Source organism: Ruditapes philippinarum, unplaced genomic scaffold (genome assembly GCF_026571515.1).
Source record: "Ruditapes philippinarum isolate M1 unplaced genomic scaffold, ASM2657151v2 ctg1619_1_1_1_1, whole genome shotgun sequence".
NCBI lineage: Eukaryota > Metazoa > Mollusca > Bivalvia > Venerida > Veneridae > Ruditapes > Ruditapes philippinarum.
The window spans coordinates 136,788-156,942 of NW_026858824.1; the positions used below are offsets into that span (position 1 = coordinate 136,788).

Here is a 20,155-nt window from a genome sequence, read left to right on the forward strand (position 1 = left end):
GTAACTACGAGGGGTGTCCCAGAATTACGTGGACTTTTACTGTAACTCAAAAACTACTGAAAATAAAAACAAACAAAATTAACATGAACAAAATGCAACTTTAGTACAAAAAAATTCAAAGTTGTCCTGCAACTGGATCAGTGTCTGTGGGCAGGGTAATGAGACAAGGGGTAGCGGGTGCGGGGCAGTACATTCCGACGTTACGACGTCATTCCGGTGGCGTCGCTAGTTGTTAATAAATGCGTGGCATCAAATGTCTTTTTTTCTCAACATATTCACCGCCTAACTCAATAAACCTATGGTGTCGATATATCCACTGGTCGTATACTGCCCTGTACCACTCCTGGTCGAAATCAGCCACCATTTTCTGCGTTGCGAACGAGAGTTCCTGGAAGGAATCGAACTTCCGTCCCTTAAGTAAGCGATATTGTACATATACTTAATCCGCAATAAAAATAATAATAATAATAATAATAATAATAATAATAATAGTAATAAAAATAATAATAATAATAATAATAATAATAATAATAATAAAGCATACTATTAACTTTTGTTACGATAATAGTGTTAAAGACGACGGTGATAATGCTGACGCCGTGTTATTATTATTATTTATCATTATTCTTTTTATTATTATTATTATTATTCTTTTTATTATTATTATTATTATTATTATTGTGGACTTTATTTTGTACGCAAAGACAATGTGCGTTAACAAGGGAAATAACCTATCATCCGCACTATCATCTATGACGTCCTTGACTTCCTTAATTGACGCCGCAGTCAACGTTGACTTTCTCCCACGACCCTTGTCGTCGCCAATGTCCTTCCGGCCGTCTCGAAAACGCTTATGCCACTTGAAAACGAGTGATCGACAAACAGGAGGTCTCACTTTTGCAGTCTCCAACATTTCCTGCGTCTGTGTTGGCGTCTTTCCAAGATTAACACAAAACTTGATGATAGTCCGATGTTCCGCGTAATCCGTGGACGTCATTTTTTGTTAAATATCCAAGAGCAACGGTTGTCAGTTTTCCGCTGCTAAACAATAACGGAAACAGCTATAACGTCAAAATTTCAAACGAACGTTCATATGACATCACTGCATATGCTTACGACGTCGCGCCATTTTTTACGTATAAATACGCAAGATTTACGAAAGAAAAGACAACTTATTAATACAAAATATTGGACAGCCCCGCCCTGCGCATACTGCGTTACTATAGCGACGTAAAATATAGAGAAGCAATGTTAGTAATTTAAAAATAATGGACATATTCATTAAGGATATGTTAAAGGTATTGTGTACAAATTTGCTAAAAAATGCATTAAAAATAAAAAAGTTATAGCAAAAGTCCACGTAATTCTGGGACACCCCTCGTATCTTTAATAATTTTTTAGTTTTTAAGGTATATACCCCGGTGCATGCAGTAAAGGTGTAATAATTCCTATTTTTATAAAGGGCGATGAAGCTTATCCTAGCAATTATAGGGGAATCACGTTAATAAATGTTACGGCAAAATCATTTTCTATCATTCTTCGAAATAGAATTAACAAATGGTGTGAATCTAATGATGTCTTAAGCGATACACATTTTGGCTTCAGAGATAACATAGTATAAGTGATTGTATATTTTATAACATACATTGATTCAAAATATTTTATTGAACAAATCTTAATTATTTTGCGTTTTATAGACTATGAAAAGGCTTTCGTGAAGCTTTGTGGATTAAATAATATCATCTAATATTAGCTGTAAAATCATTACAATGATTAAATCGATTTATGCAAATGTTAAAGCATGCGTTAAATTGTCTTCGAACATGAATATGTCCGATTTTTGTGATGTAAGTATTGGTTTAAAAACAAAGGGAACCACTCTCACCTTTATTCTTTATTTTGTTCCTCAATGATATTAATAATTGTTTAGACTTAAATAATTTATCTGAGGGTGATTTGAACCAGTTATCAATGTATATGTTGATTTCTGCTGATGACATTGTTTTATTAACGACGAATGCAGACAGTTTGCAAGTCAAACTTGATTGTATTTATCAACACTCCAAAAAGTCCAAAGTTTGTATTTTTGAAATAAAAAAACAAACAAACAAAAAACCTAATTATTTTGAATGGTTTATAAATGGTGAGAAATTAGAGATTGTAGAAAAATTTTGTTATTTAGGCGTACACTTTGTTGACACAGGGAATATGACCTATACTGTGTCGATGTGACGTAAAACCCAAAACAAAACAAACAAACAAAAACACAGGGAATATGAAAATGCTGTTAAGGTGCTCTCTGACCAAGCTTTCAAAGCATATGATAGCCTCTTGTCATTATTTACTAGAGTAAAGCTTGATATTACAACAAAACTTTCACTTTTTGACGCGATTGTTCTACGTATCTTATCGCACGCCTCGGAGATTTGGGGCATTGATGAATATAAAGAAATAGATAAACTACATATAAACTTTTCTAAACATATTCTTGGGGTCCGAACACAATCTTCAAAATTAACGGTATTAGGCGAATTGGGTCGTTTGTCAGTTTAAGTGAAAAAGACAGATATAAATAATGAGTAATCAACACATGCCTATGTAATTTTTTTTAGAGAGCAATGTTTTTCCCAGAACGTAAATTATTGAATTAATAATTATTAATAAAATTAAAACGTTACTTGATAGTCTAGGTTTCAGTGATATATGGTTAAATTTTGACTCTTTCTGTAACTATTTTTGTATTTTGAAACAAAGATTACGAGATCAGTACATCCCAAACTGGAAAATGGAGATTCACAATGGAGCTAAACTTGAATACTTTAAACAATTTAAAGTTATGTTTTGTTATGAAAAATATTAAAGTCATATTAACTAATAATAAACAAAGAAAGCTATACGCTAAATTTAGCAGATAAGCACATAATCTTGAAATTGAAGTAGATAGATATACTGGCATTGAAAGACAAATTCGTACATGTAAACTTTGTTCATCACAATCAGTTGAATCTGAAAACCATTTTTGTATTACGCTGTAATAAATATTATGATATACGACAGAAACACTTTGTAAATAATGCTTGGCCATCAGTCCAAAAGTTCATTAATATTTTGTCATCACATCGTAGAACTATTATTGTAAAAAATGCAAAGTTTTTAACGGAAGTATATAAATTGAGAAATTTAACCCTTAAAAATATTGCTGCTTCCTTGGATTTATTTTATTTGTTAGTTTAAATTGTCATAAAGTTTGCTACTTGCTGATTATTTATCATTTAAAGACTAAATGTGTAGTTATTTGTGTAACTTTTATGTATACTGTATGTCTTGACCATATTTAATAGAGGATATTCAAGTTTTTCTATAAATACATGATTTATTTTCATCGAGTGGTATGAAAATAAATATTTCATGAGTGGCGGTAACCACGAGTGAAATATGGTAATTTTCATGCCAAAAAAAAATCATGTATTTATAGAAAAAAACTTGAATTTTCTGTTTATTATATACATTTTTCTCTTTCTGGACATTAAAATTTGAAAGACTTTCCCTTAAATTTTGAGTACTGGCAGAATTTAAAAGAAAGTAGTCCGGCAAGACACCAGTGAAAATACAGAAAATATGTTTCACTGCAATGAAAAATATTTTTTTTACAGTGAAAATACGGAAAATGAAAATACGCATTTTATTTCATCAATATTTCTCAATATTTTATTTAAAAGTATATAATAAATAACGTTACATATAACATAAAATATATCTTATTAAAACTGCACGCCTCCAGATGAGCCAAAATATTTCAAGAAAATTAATATTAAGAAAAATGTACTAACATTTTATGAAAATAAAAACACTCAAGATCCAAGTTAAATTTTACATGTTATGTGCAGTTTAAGACTGATTTTGCAGTATTTTATCACCATATTTCTATTGCGTTACTTACGCAGTATGGGCTTATTTTGCATATTTGACCACTTTTTGGTCATTTTCTTTGATTGTAAGTGCCGATTGCAATATGTAAAATACTTTATTTGTTAATTTACCTCACAATATTTTACTTTTAAATACATTTCTAAAATTAAATTTTTTTTATGAAAATTAAAATGAATATGGAGGCGTGCTGCTTTAAAAGTAAAATTTGTATACATACAATTTATAGTCATACAATTCAGATATTGTGTTGTGTAAAGTGTTATAAGTTACAGTGAGTTACCCGAGAAGTATTGTAGATAAGTATAAACAAAGGAACCAGGTATGAAATGTTACTTTTTTAATTCAAGTTGACAAATGTTGCATAAGTACTTATACATATGAGACACAAATATACTTAAACAAAGTAAAAAGATATTTGTTAACGTTTATATAATTATCTACCCATTAAACGGCAATTACTAATATTTCTAAGATGACATAACCGTCAAATGTACTAAGCATTTGTTGTCATAGTAAATTCGCTATTTCCAGTCCGCATAAGGATAAAAAAGAGTGTTTATGGACACTAAAAGGCTAAAACCTTAGTTATGTCCTTTCTTTAAATGCATAATACAGATAACTTGACAGATTACTTATTGTTTTGATGATATTTGTGCTTGTCATACGTGTTTCGAATTTCGGCACTATAGGCCATCTACAAAAATATTGTTTAAAAAAAATTCTACGTAACTTGTGATATTTTGGGCATATAAATAAGAAATTATATTCTGTTTCCACCAAATTTAATGGACAATAAATAGAATGCTGTTTTTTTTTCCTTTGAAAAAGACATATAAACTATAAAGATAAGATTAAAAAAAGGACAGATTTTATAATGACTCCGGAAATAACACATAAGATTGCAAATAAAATTGGTAAGTCAATGTATCAACAATGTTAACATCTTATATGTCACATGAAGCCAGTGGCTTTCGATAATCATAAGGAAAGGGAGAGTTTAAAATAAAGAATGCATCAAACACAGCAAATTATACTTAAAGCTGCAAGCCTCCAGATAAGCCAAAATATTTCAAGAAAATCAACCTTGAGAAAAGAAATATATTTTAAGGATAGTAAAAATATTCACAATTCAAGAAATAGTTTACATGCTGTATGCAATAAATGACTGATTTTGAAGTATTTTTCATCATATGTCTTCTGCGTTACTAACGAAGTAAGGACTATTTTTGCATATTTTGACCTCTTTATGACAATTTACAGGTGTTGTAAGTGCTGTTCGTAATGCGAAAATTAAATTTCTTAGTTCACTTTACAATATTTTACCTTTAAATACATTTTCAAAATTTTCTTGAAAAGTGGAATGAATCTTGAGGCGTGCTGCTTTAATGGTACATGTATACTCGTATAACAAACTTTAACAAGATTTGAATAATTGGAGCAAAATTGATGTCTTTTCACAACATGCTGACGGATAGTTTAATTTTGAGTTATGATACACTTATCAAAATATCAAATGCATAAGAAGACTTTCATCACAGCAGAATACATCGTTCTGTATGGTTAGTAGAAATTATATTTTACTTCACGTGTTATCAATCAGTGTTATCAATCAGTCATGTCAGTTAATTGTCTGGGTGGATATCGCCATATTCCTGCTCTATAACTGTAAACAGACAAAACATAAACCAAATAACCATCAAAGTATTAACATCAAATCAATTAACAATGCAGAATAATATTGATTTCTTTGAGACAATTGTTTTTTATTATAAACAATTAAATCTCTACGTAAGTTATCATATTTGTAAGTTTAAGTTACAAATACCTTGAGCGTCTCCAAGGTCATCATACTCGCTTGATGTTACCCTAGTGTCGCTTGTTGATGCTGAAAATAATATTTATACATTCATAAAAACATACTGAGTTCATTTTTAATAGTAAGTTGTCCCAGTATTGAAACCCTTAAATGTTTAAATGAAATACGATCTTATAAACTCTACTCCGTTCTTATGTTGCAATTATATTTATTGAAAAAAGGAACATATTGTGGGTAAAATGTGTTTGTTTTGCTCAAGAACAAAATAGAAAACATGTATTTAGTTTAGTCTATACAAATTTATTTTAGTTCGATTATGTTGCAAGCTACTAGTATAAGGTTATTGAAAAACATACGAATCCGTTCCTGGAACCAACCAGTGCTTGGCAATGAATGTAAAGTTTCTTGCTCAAGGAAACAACGGCTTGCCCCTGATAGGGTTTGAACACAATCCTTAGATTACTAGACCGGAGCATTAACAACTCGGCCCGCCGCCACTCTAAACATGTATTTCTTCTTGATAATCAAGTCAGTATATTTTTATTTAGCATTTCAGAATGGCAAAGCGAATCAAAAAATATCGAGAAAGAAAGAAGGCTTTGCTGGGAGAAGAATGGCTAAACAAGAGAGAGAAAAAGTTAGGGTATACACACCACCTATATCTAAATTTACAGAAGAGAAACAACAAAACAAGCGCCAACTTAACATACAACACTGTTAAACATACAGGAAGACAGAAAACTCGCTAAAGTAAAGAAACAATTTTAATCTCAGGTTGATGATTGTAGTGTAAGCACAACGGAAGATTGCAATGGTGTAAGCAGCACAACAGCAATCGTCACGAGTCCAGTGACTTTTAAAATGAATTTTAATGTTCCTGAAAGTAGTCAACAATCAAGGAGGAGGAAACGAATGCAAAACAATAGAACACGATAATAAATCATATGAGAAGGAAACTCAATCAAGGAAAAGCTAAATAGAATAGCGTTAAAACAGAAACAGGAAAGACACAATAATTCCATTGACAGTAGTATATAGAAAAAATGATTCAGACGGTCTTGAACATAAAAGTGTGTTTTTGTTTCGGTGGTTCTAATGCATCATTAGTAACTTTAATCACAGATAAGGTCATCGAGTTAACAAAGGTTTAATGTTGACAATCTTGAGGCTATTCATTTTTGGACTGATTCTCCTACCAGTCAGGACCTAGACAAGACCATATTCCACTACATGAACAAATTATGTCTAAAAACATAAAGTCGTCATGACAGTTTTTCGAAACAGGTCATGGAAAAGGAACCTGTGATAAAATCGAAGCTACAACAAAGCGGAAAGGAGACAATCCTGTGTAGAAAGGAGTTATCATTCAAGACATGGCTAAATTCTTCGCATGTGCTTCAAAATCTGATAGTTCGATAAAATATGTCATAGCCAATTAAGAGGATTACAGGGAATCAGTCAAAAGAATAGAGGAATAAAGTATCAAACTTATAAGAGGAACAATGAAAATCCATAGTTTTGTGTTTGAAGAGAAAGGATTTAATCGTAGTAGAGAAACAACATATTCACGTATTGATTGTTTTAACAATGAATGTCGCTTTAGAAAAGAAAAATCTTTATATTCGGTCAGAATAACGCATAGAATCCAAAATTTCTATAAATATGAGACATTACAAAAGAGTCTGAACAACGAAGTCATTTAGAAAAAGAAATCGAAATAAAGGGATGGATATCAGTGAGGAAGGAATTAGAAAACGAATAGAAAGCAGCTCCAACCTGTAAAGAAGCAGATTATATAAATGTTGTCTTTGGACAATTGACTGATATTAATTAAGATAAGAATGAAACAGAAGTGAATTGCATGGACAAATGTAATAACAATGTGGGCAATGGCCAAGACAAAATTTGGTTGAGCACTAGACATTTACTAAAAGTTAATCCTTATCCAAAACAGCTACTGCTAAAAGTAAAAGGATGTTTAATGTTGATGCGGACATATCAAACATTGTTGATACATACAATGTACAGTGATCTTATTGACAGACACTTGACATGGAACTGAAAGTACTAGGTACAGGCCAAGATTTTGCGACAATTTAAGCCATACGAAAATAAGTTTTGGTATTATATGATTATGTTTTGTCCTTGAGGGATAAGATGTCACTGTTTTTAGAACGTTCAAAATATTACAAACATAAACAGCTATAATCGTATAATATATTGACAATTAAGATTGGAAAATGACAAAGAACTTAAAAGACTGTGCTTTGCTGTATTGTATTATAGACATATTTATTTGAAGTCATGTGCAACAAAAAAAAAATTCCAGAATTCAATACTCCGGGATTATCAGCTACCGTCCCGATCTAGAAAAAGCCGGGATAAAAAATCAGAAATTGAAACAATTAAGATAATGTTGGTGTATATCCCGATTGGAGAAAAGCAGACTGCAAACTGTTTTCCTATGAAAAATGTCTAAATATTTTAAACGATATTGCCATTACTTCAAATTGTTTTACCGGTATGTATTTAAAGATTTTGAAATATGTGTGACACACATGTATAGGTTATAGGTTATATACAGAGTTTTAAGAAATTAATTTTCGAGCGAACGAAGTGAAGCGAGAAAATTAGTTTCTTAAAACTCTGTATATAACCTATAACCGACTTACAGTTAGCCCCGCCCATTCAAATCGAGTGCATTATGTAAATAGGCGGAGTCCATTAAATCGGCTCATTTAACGTATAAATTTAATACATACAGTTGAGTTACAGCACTGTATGGTAAATATTTCGGCAAAATTTAAACAAAATAGAGCGATTTCATTGGCAGACAAACTTTGGCGAACTGTAAGATACAGAAACCATATAGTATATATCAAAATGTTGTAACTAGGCCATTCTTTAAATCTAGTTTAAAATCTATATCGTGATAATGTATTTAAATTTCATACCGCAAAACAATAATTTAACTTTGTAACATAAAATTGAACCAATATTTAAGATTGTTGGGCTCAAGGCCATTGTGACCTTTTCTATCTTCGACCTAGACCCCAAAAAAGGGTCACCTTCTAGTCATAACCAACCTCCACACCAATTTTGCAAATCTAAAGGTTCTCTAGTTATTGCTTGGATAAGGAAAACTGGCGACCAGGTTAAATGACCCATCACAGTATGCTCCCGCTGAACGCCAAAACGTTCTCAAGTTCTTGTTCAGACAAGCTTTTTGTGATCAAGGTCAAAATGATTTTGATTTTTGACCGCAAAATCAGTAGTGGCCATTTACTTATCACGACGACCTCAATATCAAATCTTAGGAATTCCGGGCCAAAGTGTTGACTGACCTCAACATAAAGCATGACCATCATTCAGACCATATTCTAAGCTGTACACCTAAGCATTCTTTAGAGATTTGTCGGGCAAGCTTGAAGTGGTTAATGCCACCTTTGACATTTTACGTACAAATCATTAGATGACATCCAACTGCGATGACCCACCTACATGTCAAATCTTATTACGATTAGCTTAATGATTCTCTAGTTATTCTTTGGACAAGGAGGAGGCAATTGATAAGGACATAGATAATCACAGCATAAGAAAACATACGATACCAAACAAATTACAATTTGCAGTTTTATGAGGGTACTGTGGTACATTGTCACATTCCAAGTCGATGCCTGAAATAACAAACAATATCTAGAATGCCATTTTGTGTATATTTACATTTCAATACAGTTAAAAAGGAAATATTAATGCAACTTACTAGCATGATATGTACACGATTAAATAATTACATCGACGACAATAACATTTTAAATCATACAAATAAGATTTTGTTATCAGCGTAACAGTAATAACATGACAGTTTACCAGAGTTTTCGTACACTTGTCCACTCGTCTCTGCATGGTTAGTGATTCTGTAAGATGAATTTAATAATTTGTCTTTGTTAACCTACATATATTGTTGTTTATTTTATATAAAATACTGCTAGACCGTGTAATGCATTTGCATTTTGAAGATGATGGTATGAAATTAAATTAATGTTCGATTTTAGTTGATTTATTTTATAATGTACGTGAAACATATTGATTTGCCATTCAAATATTCGACATTTAATTCATTGGCAAAAAAGTACCGTAAAGAAAGTTAAAACCTATTTGGGTAATTCAATTGGTATAGTAGTTTAAAAATATACACACATGTCATTCATGTTATTCATATATTCAGAATCATTGAAACAAAAGCTTTACACTGTACCTTTGGCGAAATTTCAGGAGAACCAAATATGTCACTAGTAAGATATTACCCATTAGAGACACAGCAAAAAGAGTTCCAAACACAACAATGGAAGTATTTTCCTGCTGCTCTGTAATTATAAATATAAGATTATATTAAAAATATATTTCAATAAAAGGCATATTTAAATGTTTGTATTTCATACCAACGTTTACTCCTAGTTCTGCGGTCGTAATAACAAAAACTGAAGCATTGGAGGTCATTTAAGAATTGCTTACTTAGAGGAACAAATAATTCTAATATGTATATGGTATTTGTCAATTAATTATTTTCTTAGTTTCACATTAATGTAAAAATGTATTAATACTCGATATTTACCAGAGTTATATTTTTGATTTCATCTCGACCCTAATTTTGACCCTCAAGGAGTTTGAACTCTGTATGCAACTTAAATATTTTGAATTATTCATTTTGAAATAAACTTTGAATTAACTGGATGGTGAGGACTTTTGTAAAACAATTTTATTTCATTATGATTTAATTTGTTTGGAAAATAATAAGTTCTTGTTTAGATTATTATTAAGTTATTATGTGGAAGCTAGGAATAAATATATGTGTAGGAAAATGACCATGCCTGTCCTGTTTGACAGCCCCTGCTTTCGATTGTTTTTTTCTTTCTGTTGAGCATTTGAACATTTTTCTCTGAATTTTATTCTGTAAATATCATTACAGGTACCTGTTCTTTAAGACCAGTTTTTCCAAAAGAAAGAATCCAATGGAGCATTTCACAAAGTTTCAAAAGAAGTATTTTTCAAGAGGTGGATCGACTTCTCTGCACACGCATATGTATATTTGCTGACCTATGGGTTTGTTGTCATACTGTGGTAAAACTGCAGATATATATTGCATTTACGGTCTGCAACAGAATAAAACAACCAATGTTAACTTGGCCAAGTGAGGGATATCGATATCAGCGTGCACTAAATAGTTGCATATTAGAAAAAAGCCGATGTTTAACTTGCACTGGTAAGTATGCACATGCATACATATCCTGCCAGGCAAATTACTAGTTATCCGTTTCATATGAAAATTATTTCCATTATCAAAACAGTGGAGTTTGTTTTTTCTCCACCATTGCAAAAAAGTCCATCATAGATTGACACCAAATACCCGGACGGTGCGTTTCATTTTCATTGTTATTGATCAGGAATTCTTTTCTACGGTCAATCGCACGGTACCTCTTCTCTGGCATGTACAAAGGTAATATCAAAACATTGCAAAAGTGTAGATAGTAGTACTGGTTATCTATGAAACAGCTTTCTTCAGTTTTCATATTTTCTTTTAATCCTGACAGTCATACATACATGCGACAGCAACCTTTTGTAAAGACTCCAACGTATGATTCTATTGATTCAAATAAGCTTACAATATAACCATGATATTCCATGATATGAAATAATATTTCAATACCTTCTTAGTAACAAATTAGTTAAGACATATTATGTTTGTCCATGTGATAAGCATATAGCGAGGAAAATCACAATCTTTCGGTCCTTATTGTAGCAGGATGGAATATGCAATCTAAATATGGATTGATGGTTGCTTATGTCCTCTCTCCTTTTTTAGTTCGGTGCCTTATTGGTGTCCAGCTAGTGTGACTGGATTGTGTGCGTTCTTTGAACGTCGCATTTCCTTATTAATCTCTGTTCTCATTTTCTTTTCGAAACCTCATATCCTTTTTGAAATTTCGATTAAGTTAAGTTCCGCAAATTGTTTTCTTGTTTCGGGCGCACGCATTATTTTACTAGGGGGACAAACGCCGCTTTTAATCAAAAGACCCGACGTGTCGCATGCATTGAATGTTGCGTGAAAACACTTGCGAATGTTTCTAAACTAAAAATTTTCCTATTTTTCATGTTCAAATGTTTAATGCTATAAGACGCGTCTCTCATTCTCATCCTTTTGCATTATGTAAAAATATTTTGTTTGATGTTTAATTGTATGTACATTATATATACTTTTGGGAATACATATGTTTAAACCAATTCTTAAGCTAGGGGCCGTGGACGGTAGTTTGCTGTTATTACTTACCTCCATAAACAATCGCAATCAATCGGGCATATGATGCATCAGCATCTCTATAGGATAATTACCACTGTTTTCTTATTTTATGTATTTCAGATGCAGGAAATTCAAGTTCTGTTTTAAAACTGATTTACTTACATTCTAATTAACGCCTAATACAAATGTATACATTGAACATTTGGCAAAATAAGTCCTTATATAATTCCGAAAAGAATGTAATGAAAAGATGAAACGACAATTTAAAATAAATTTAAAGTATTTAGGACATGTTTTTTACATTATGCCGGTAAATAGGCTGTAAGGAAATCAAAAACATCATTTAAATATCCATTTGTAAAAAGTAAAACACTAACCATTTTGTGTATAGTTTATACTTTAGTATTTTCAATCAAAGAAAATACATGTACTTTATAACACTTACAGTTTTTGGTATATTTTATTCTTATTTTAATGTCTAAACCTTTCCTTTCTGAAGTCAGTCGGGTTTCTTCAATGCAGTTTTCAAAAGGGGTTGCATTCAAAACAATAACAATATGCCCTCTGGTGATATGTCCATCAGAAGTGTATTAAGAAATTCAATAAAAATTGTTTCGTTCTGTAATGGCATAATTGGTAATTATTGTGCCCTCTTTTTTAACAATATTAATATCAGCCACGGACCGGTATCCAGTAAGTAGTCAGATTAATAATAGAATCAATTTATTATTGTTTTGAATCGTAAACTCAAGTCGTAAAAAGAAATTTAATAATAATAATCAACTAATAAAAGTCTACAACAAATAGTGTTTCCATCTTGATATTTTGGAAATATTTTATACCGTGGGCGTTTACGAAATCATTTTCCAATTTAAAAAATATAAAGAGTTAGCTGAACATCAACGATCACTCAACAAAGAAATGTAATGATCTTTTTTCCTATTCTTATTGAACTCCGTCTTAAATATTTTATAAAAAACCAACTCTAACGTACATTTTACCGAGTCTGCAATTTCTCTATCGCCTACATTTCCATGCACTTGTGCCTTTGACATAATAAACTTACAGCGGAAAAATGATCATATTACAACAGGATTTTTTTTAATTAAAAAACTCCTTCCTTTTTGTGGCGCGGAAAAAATCAAATGGTGAATCAAAAGGGTCCAATACATTTTCACTTTCGGGTCAAAGTAGGTCAAAGGTAGGTCGAGACAAAATCATAAAATAATGTCAGTTAAGAATAAATTAGACATGAATCCCCTTTTTCAGACCTAGAAATTGCACTTTAAAGCCACGACAACTAAATTTGTCGCAGCTTTCTGAGCCAGAGGAGTAAGAACACCGTGTATATCAAGCAACGCCGGAATGTGAAAATAACGCACGATTCGTGCAATAAGTAACGCAGAATTGCTCAATAAATGGCGGATACCTCACAGGATTTTCAACGCGGTAAGTAAACTGGATAATATATTTTTCATTTAACCGAACTGAAAATAAGGAATAGCCGCATAAGGCTGGAAGACATTACTCTTTATCCATCATCAAGATTATTTCCACGAAATTGTTTACTTTTCAAGATCATTCGTGAAAATGATGGCTTTTGACCACCGTTTTGAGCGAGATTTTGGCTTTTTGTTTACTTTTACAAGTACAACAAGGCATATTGTACCGTATCATTTTCATACGATTTTCGGTAGGCAAGTGACAATTACTAAAAATTGAAATAGGCTGATAAAATGTGATTCAAGTCGTTTTTACGAGGTAATGCCGATGTACGTGAATAGTGCTTTGCGGTAGCGCCGGAAAATGCGATTTGTCCATATATGGTACTGAACTGTTACACGATTTAAACATCATTAATCGGCGAGTATCAGCACTTTTCAACTATATTTTTGTGAGGAAACTTTAATTCATTTAATACAGAATTTATTTAAGTTTGATTGCGTAGAAAATAAAAACACAGTCTCGAATCCGTCCCTGAAACCACAGAGCTTTAAGCTTCATAATATAAGTCTTTGTTGAATTGAGTACGAAGCGATGCGTGAAACATTTCTTACTCAAGGAAACAACGGGGTAGCAATTTCACAATACCTATTGAGATGGTAGTTATGAAAATGGGCTTTGTTAAATTATAGAACTTTTTATTGTTCTCACTCTTTATTAATTGACACGAAGTCCACTTTTAGACCTTCATAAAATCTTCTACAAACACATCTCTAGTAGCTCTCCATATACATGTACATTGAGTTAAGAAACCCAAATATATTCAACCTATCTTTAGGCTATGTCACCCTATACCTGGTAAATTTAGCAAATGGTTTTGCTCAGCTGTGAACTTGGAACAGTTCATTCAAGGTCTGAGAGATTGGTATTAGATATTTAATGTATTTGTACAAATAAACTACCTGAGTGAGAAAACGGTCACTCTGTATGGATGTGACCTGGCTCTGTGCTAGTGGCCTCTTTTAGGGTCATTAGTCATGTTTGTTTTGTAAACGTCTATAGTTATGCCTAGCTTAAGCTCTTACGGTAGATTCATACGGTTTTCCCCATACATGTTAACATATAATAGGAAACCCCAAAAGTAGGATAAGTCTTTAAACCCAAGGGTTATAATTTATCTAACTTTAGCAGAGGACATTAAGGTTATGCTTTTACATGTTTTTGGCATTACTGTTTCTAAGAAAAACATATTTTAAATACAAGTTACTTCCTTATAAAAGAGACAAAATAAATTAAATAAAATAATCCATTTTCACAAAAGTTCACCAGGCAAATTGCTTTCAAGCTTTACTGGCGGCTGCATTATTTCATGCATAAAATATACAGACACTTCTTCTCTTGATTGTTTTCTATTATTTTTATATGAAATTTATTTGCAAAGGATGTTTATTTTTCTTATTCTGTAACAAGATAAGACTTGGGCAGCATGTTTGCAAATAATAATTTATTTCAGGAAACAATTGTCAAATTGTGTTAAGTTACTATATGCAATCAAAGTGTTGAAAGTTTGTCAAGATCTAATGATTATATTTTTCTTAATAAGTTATTGACTAGGTCGCAAATAACTTGATTATATTCGCCGATAAAAGATGTTAAACCTGTGTAATAATTCTGTACCATATATGAAAAAAAATCACATTTTCCGGCGTTGTCGCGAAGCACAATTCACGTACATCGGCATTACATCATAAAAACGGCTTGAATCACATTTTATCAGTTTATTTTCAATTCTCTTTATCACCAGAAGTTAAGTTTATGTCATTTGGCTACTGAAAATCGAAAGTATACGGCATAATATGCATTGTTGTACTTAAAAGAGAGATAAAAAGCCAAACTCGCTCAAAACTGCGGCCAAGCCATCATTTTCACGAATGATCTTGAAAATTAAATAATTTCGTGGAATTAATCTTGATGAGGGGTAAAGAGTAAAGTCTTTGCAGCCGTATGCGATTCAGTTCGGTTGAATAGAAACTATATTGGCCAGTTTACTTACCGCGTTGGAAATCCTGTCGGGTATCCGCTATTTATTGCACAATTCTGCGTAACTTACTGCACGTTTGGCTGTTATTTTCACATTCCGGCGTTACTGGATAAACACGGTGAAGAAACTCAAATGGAATTTACTTATCAAGGAGTTTAGTAAGTGTGTAAACAAGAAGCTTCATTTTCCGATCACATATCATTCGAAAATTTCCTAGCAGATTATCATATTTACTATAGAACAAATACAGAATATCCATTTGAGCACCTATCGTTACCCCTCTCGCACTGTTTATTGCTACAGCTTACAAAACAAGGTAAATTATTGTTTTTATTATACCAACCTGCCGGACAAACATCACATTTATCCCCAATGATTTTGTCTATAGTACAACCGTCTGTACAATCTCCGGAATCTTTTTCACACACATTTCCTTTACATCCAGTAGGACATTGTTGCTCACACATGTTTCCATATTGCCCGGTTTTGCATTTGTCACATTTTTCGCCAGCAAAATTAGGAAAACAATCACAGTTTCCTGTTAGTATATTGCAAGTGTTTGTAGTACATCCGATAGAACATGTATTCTCACAGTTTGATCCATAAAACCCAATTTTACAAACCGAGCAACTGTCATATGATAAGCATCGTACACAGTTATCTCGACATTTGTTTGTACAGCCGGTCAACAAACGGGGGTTTATGTTGTCGTTCCGGTAACCTTTATAATAACCATCTTTACACGATCCACAATCAGTTTCCGACGAACACGTGATACAGTTACCTGGACATAAACTATTACATGACTTACTGGTATCATAATATCCATCCTTACATGACACACACTGTTTACTTGCACAATAACAATTTTCAGGACAGTAGCGATAACGACAATCATTGTGACCATTGTCGTTGTAATACTCGTCCTTGCATGATGTACAATTGATACCGGAAGTGCATGTTTTACATTCGGGCAAACATTTTGATGTGCAGTCTGCAGCAGGACCTGGATAATATCCATCATAACACGCAGTGCACGTATCTGCGTCGTTAAGATTATCACATTTTGTACAGTTATGCGTACATCTTTCATAACATCGACTACCTCTATGGCCATCAATACAGCCTAACGTGCATTCATTACAAAACCACGTGCCTTGTGCACATTCTCTATCTATACAACATGCACAGTCTATTTTGCATTTTTCATCAATTACTGTAAGAAATGAAAACACCCATTCATTTTTGTATCATATGATCAGCTTCGTAATAACGATAAAATATTATCATCTTACATAGGAAATGAAGGGCTATGCAAGTGACATTTTAATTAATGAAAAAAATCAACATTACATTTATAAAATTTTTATTTTTTAATGATTAACAATATAAATAAGACTTACATTCATTTGCATTTATAGCAAATCCCCCTATATTTACACATTAAAGCAAAACATATTTTGGGGATTTCTGAAAGTTTAAAAAATCATAAACCAGCATTTTAGTGGTATATTTGTAAAATAAATATAATTGTATATGGAGAGAAATTAAACGCTATTTCAATGAGAGAACACTTACCTTTTGTTAATGATTGGCGCAGGAAAATCCATAAGCAAATAGCATATATAACCTGTAAAGAATAATAATTTCAAACAGTATTGAAGTTTCATGAGTATTTATATATCTTAAACGAAGACTGTTCACTTGTCCTTAAAAATAAAAACAAACAAAAAATAAAACAAGCGAGCCCTGAAGTGGCCCTGAAATCGCTCACCTGAATATAGGTCCCTGGGCCAAGGCCAATCTTAAACCAGGGGTTTTTATTTGAACAAACTTGGTAGACACTCACTAGAAGATATTTACTGCTTTGTATCTAAACTCTAGCTCTTTGGTTTTTTTATAAGCAGATTTTTAAGTTTTTACTATACACATATAAGGAAAATCAATGACCCCCAGGGCGGGGCCAATTTTAACCCAAGGGCCCTTATTTGGACAAACTGGGTAGACACTTATTAGAAGATGTTTCATGCTAAATATTTTGGCTCTAGCTCTTTGGTGATTTTAAAAGAAGATTTTTTAAGTTTTAACTATATACAAATAAGGAAAATCAATGACCCCCTGGGGCGGGGCCTGTTTTTACCCAAGGGCTTTTTTTGAACGAACTTGGTAGACACCCACTAGAAGATGTTTCATTCTTAATATCTAAGCTCTAGCTAATTTCGTTTACTTAAAAGAAGATCTTTAAAGTTTTTACTATATACAAATAAGGAAAATCAATAACCCCCCGGGGCTGGGCCAATTTCGACCCCAGGGCATTTATTTGAACAAACTTGGTAGACACTGACTAGATGATGTTTCACGCCAAATATGTGAGCTTTAGCTCTTTTGGTTTTCTAAAAGAAGATATTTTAAGTTTTTTCTTTCGGTTGACATGGCAACCAGAGTAATTTCTAAAGTTTACTACCAAAGGAACATTCCTATGAGTTTGGATGAAATTGGCATAGCGGTTTATGAGGAGATGTCGTTTAAAGTAAAAAAATACGGCCGGACGACGGACGGACGCCGGACGAAAAGCAATCACATAATCTCACCATGTCCATTTGTGACAGGTGAGTTAAAAACATGATATGCACTACGCAATTTTCATTTTTTCTTCAAATTACTCTCTTATCTTTACACAATTTCAGTAGCATTGTTGAATCATGTAGTACGTTGATGGAGTCCAAATAGGAGTTTGTTTTGAGATACTGATGTACAACAGAACGAATGCCATTGCATGCCTTGATCTTGCTTTTTATCTTTTCTGTTTGCTCAAAGAAACTGCATACAGCACCGATTTCGATAAGGGGTTTTGATATGGTAATAAAATGATTGCACAATAGCTGTGGCGTTACCGAGTGGTCTACGCGTCAGACAAGTGATCGAAGAATTATAGACTGCGTGGATTCATTAGTTGCAGCAGAAAAAATCTCCAAAGGCTGCCAAAAAACTGCAAAAATTAAAATATTGCAAACTCGATTTGATTGAACAAGTTCATGGACGGTAAAAAAGTCCCCTAGCACTGCCTAAAGTAGAATTCTTTTTTATCATTAAGTGATTATCATGGAACTTTCAATGAGGCTTGTTAGTGCCTTTCTATGTAAAGCTGCGTATGATTGCGTGTCTTTCACTTATGCTACTATTGTTATTATTATATCCAGCACAGAGCACTTTGATAGATGAACATATTGTGAATAGAAGTGATAAGTCACGCATACATAATAATTATAAATAATGAAGAAGATCCTAATATACTTTGGTTGTATTTATAATATTAAAATAACCGTTAATTTCCACCCACTCTTAGATATGCATTTATCAAAAGTAGCATATTAAGAATAACACCTGAAGCAAAATTAAATTGAAATGTACACAGAACACACAAGTTTACAAACATAGTCATAAATAATTCCGTTTCTATATTATATCTCTTTTTCAAATATGATACTAGTAAAAGTACTTATTTTCATTTTAACTGAGGCGACACTGTTTCAAGGCTACAGTCTACGACAAATGTCAAGACAATGTTCATTTTAAAGAAACATTCATACGCATGCAGAACTATTACACTTAACAATTAAATCATTCAAAATTTTTATCGTTTAATATATCAGTTATTTGTTTGTTCTTTAAATTGATACTTTAAACATTTTAAATGCCGAATACATTTGCTAGCATAAACTCATGTTATATCCAAAACAAATATTCACGCCTTCAATGTTCAATGTCAGAACTATGTGCATGTTCGCAGCACCAGACAAATTGAATAAAATAATCAATTTTGCGTTGGTAATGTGTTTTATTTGATACTTTGCAAATGGGCAGTCAATAAAGTCTGATTTGAATATACATGAAAAAAGACTCAATTTGTGCCCTTTCTTAAAGAAACAGATCATATCGAAGGGTTTTACTTTCTTTAAATATATCTCGATTACATGAAAAGTCTCCAACAGTAGGAAGTTCCAACTAGAACTTCATTTTTTAAAATCTTTGATGAAAAATATCGAATGAAATCGCCTACCTTCATTTCTCTAAGTTAAAACTAGTAGCTACGGACATAGCACATCGAATGAGTAAATGCAAACGACCAATTAAAATAGATATATCACCTACCACATTAAAGTTCCTCATTATCTTGTTTTCGTCGTCACATTATATAAAAACATGCGCCACTCGTGCTTAGGTTTAAGTTCACCGCCGTTAAAAAGAAATATGATATAAAAGATATATAAGAGGATAACAGGTAGCGTATTCATTGTGTTGGAAAATTAGATCGCATTTAAATTGAATAATCTGTATAAATTTGTCTACAATGTAAGCTCAGATAGAAAAATGATATTGTAAACACGAAAAGTTCTTTATCAACAAACATAAAGTTTTTTAATTTCTAAATCAATACAGGTTTTAAAGGAGATGTCTAATTTAAATAATGCATATAAAAAGGGGTGTCCCAGAATAACGAAAGTTTTTGCCATACTGTTTGTTTATGTGTAAACTATAACCAAATATGATGTTGAATCTATGTGCATCTATTTTGTTGTTTTTAAGTATATTCCATAATTGTTATAGTAATTAACCGTAATTAAGT

The 20,155-nt window shown here is 32.1% G+C and overlaps 1 protein-coding gene across 3 annotated transcripts; it reads right to left on the minus strand.

Moving 5' to 3' along the window:
- Positions 1-3,459: 3,459 nt before the first annotated feature.
- On the minus strand, positions 3,460-20,140 carry LOC132754400 (laminin subunit gamma-1-like). 3 transcript variants are annotated; one of them, XM_060745026.1, is made up of 8 exons: positions 19,681-20,140; positions 17,107-17,158; positions 15,872-16,744; positions 10,005-10,113; positions 9,617-9,663; positions 9,370-9,423; positions 5,756-5,815; positions 3,460-5,593 (listed from the first exon to the last, which is right to left on the minus strand). In XM_060745026.1, exons 1-8 carry the CDS (start codon positions 19,696-19,698, stop codon positions 5,553-5,555), a joined length of 1,254 nt encoding a protein of 417 aa, XP_060601009.1. In that variant the 5' UTR covers positions 19,699-20,140; the 3' UTR covers positions 3,460-5,552. The 3 variants fall into 3 exon arrangements, with proteins under 3 accessions (XP_060601009.1, XP_060601010.1, XP_060601011.1); XM_060745027.1 differs by lacking the exon at positions 19,681-20,140 and adding an exon at positions 19,589-19,645; XM_060745028.1 differs by lacking the exons at positions 3,460-5,593; positions 5,756-5,815 and having other exon boundaries at positions 5,834-9,423.
- Positions 20,141-20,155: the final 15 nt, after the last annotated feature.

Coding starts and splice junctions, on each gene's coding strand:
- LOC132754400 (XM_060745026.1), bottom strand. Junction 16,745..17,106: donor GCGCCAATCATTAACAAAAG/GTAAGTGTTCTC, acceptor CATTTCTTACAG/TAATTGATGAAAAATGCAAA. Junction 10,114..15,871: donor ATGTGATGTTTGTCCGGCAG/GTTGGTATAATA, acceptor TTATAATTACAG/AGCAGCAGGAAAATACTTCC.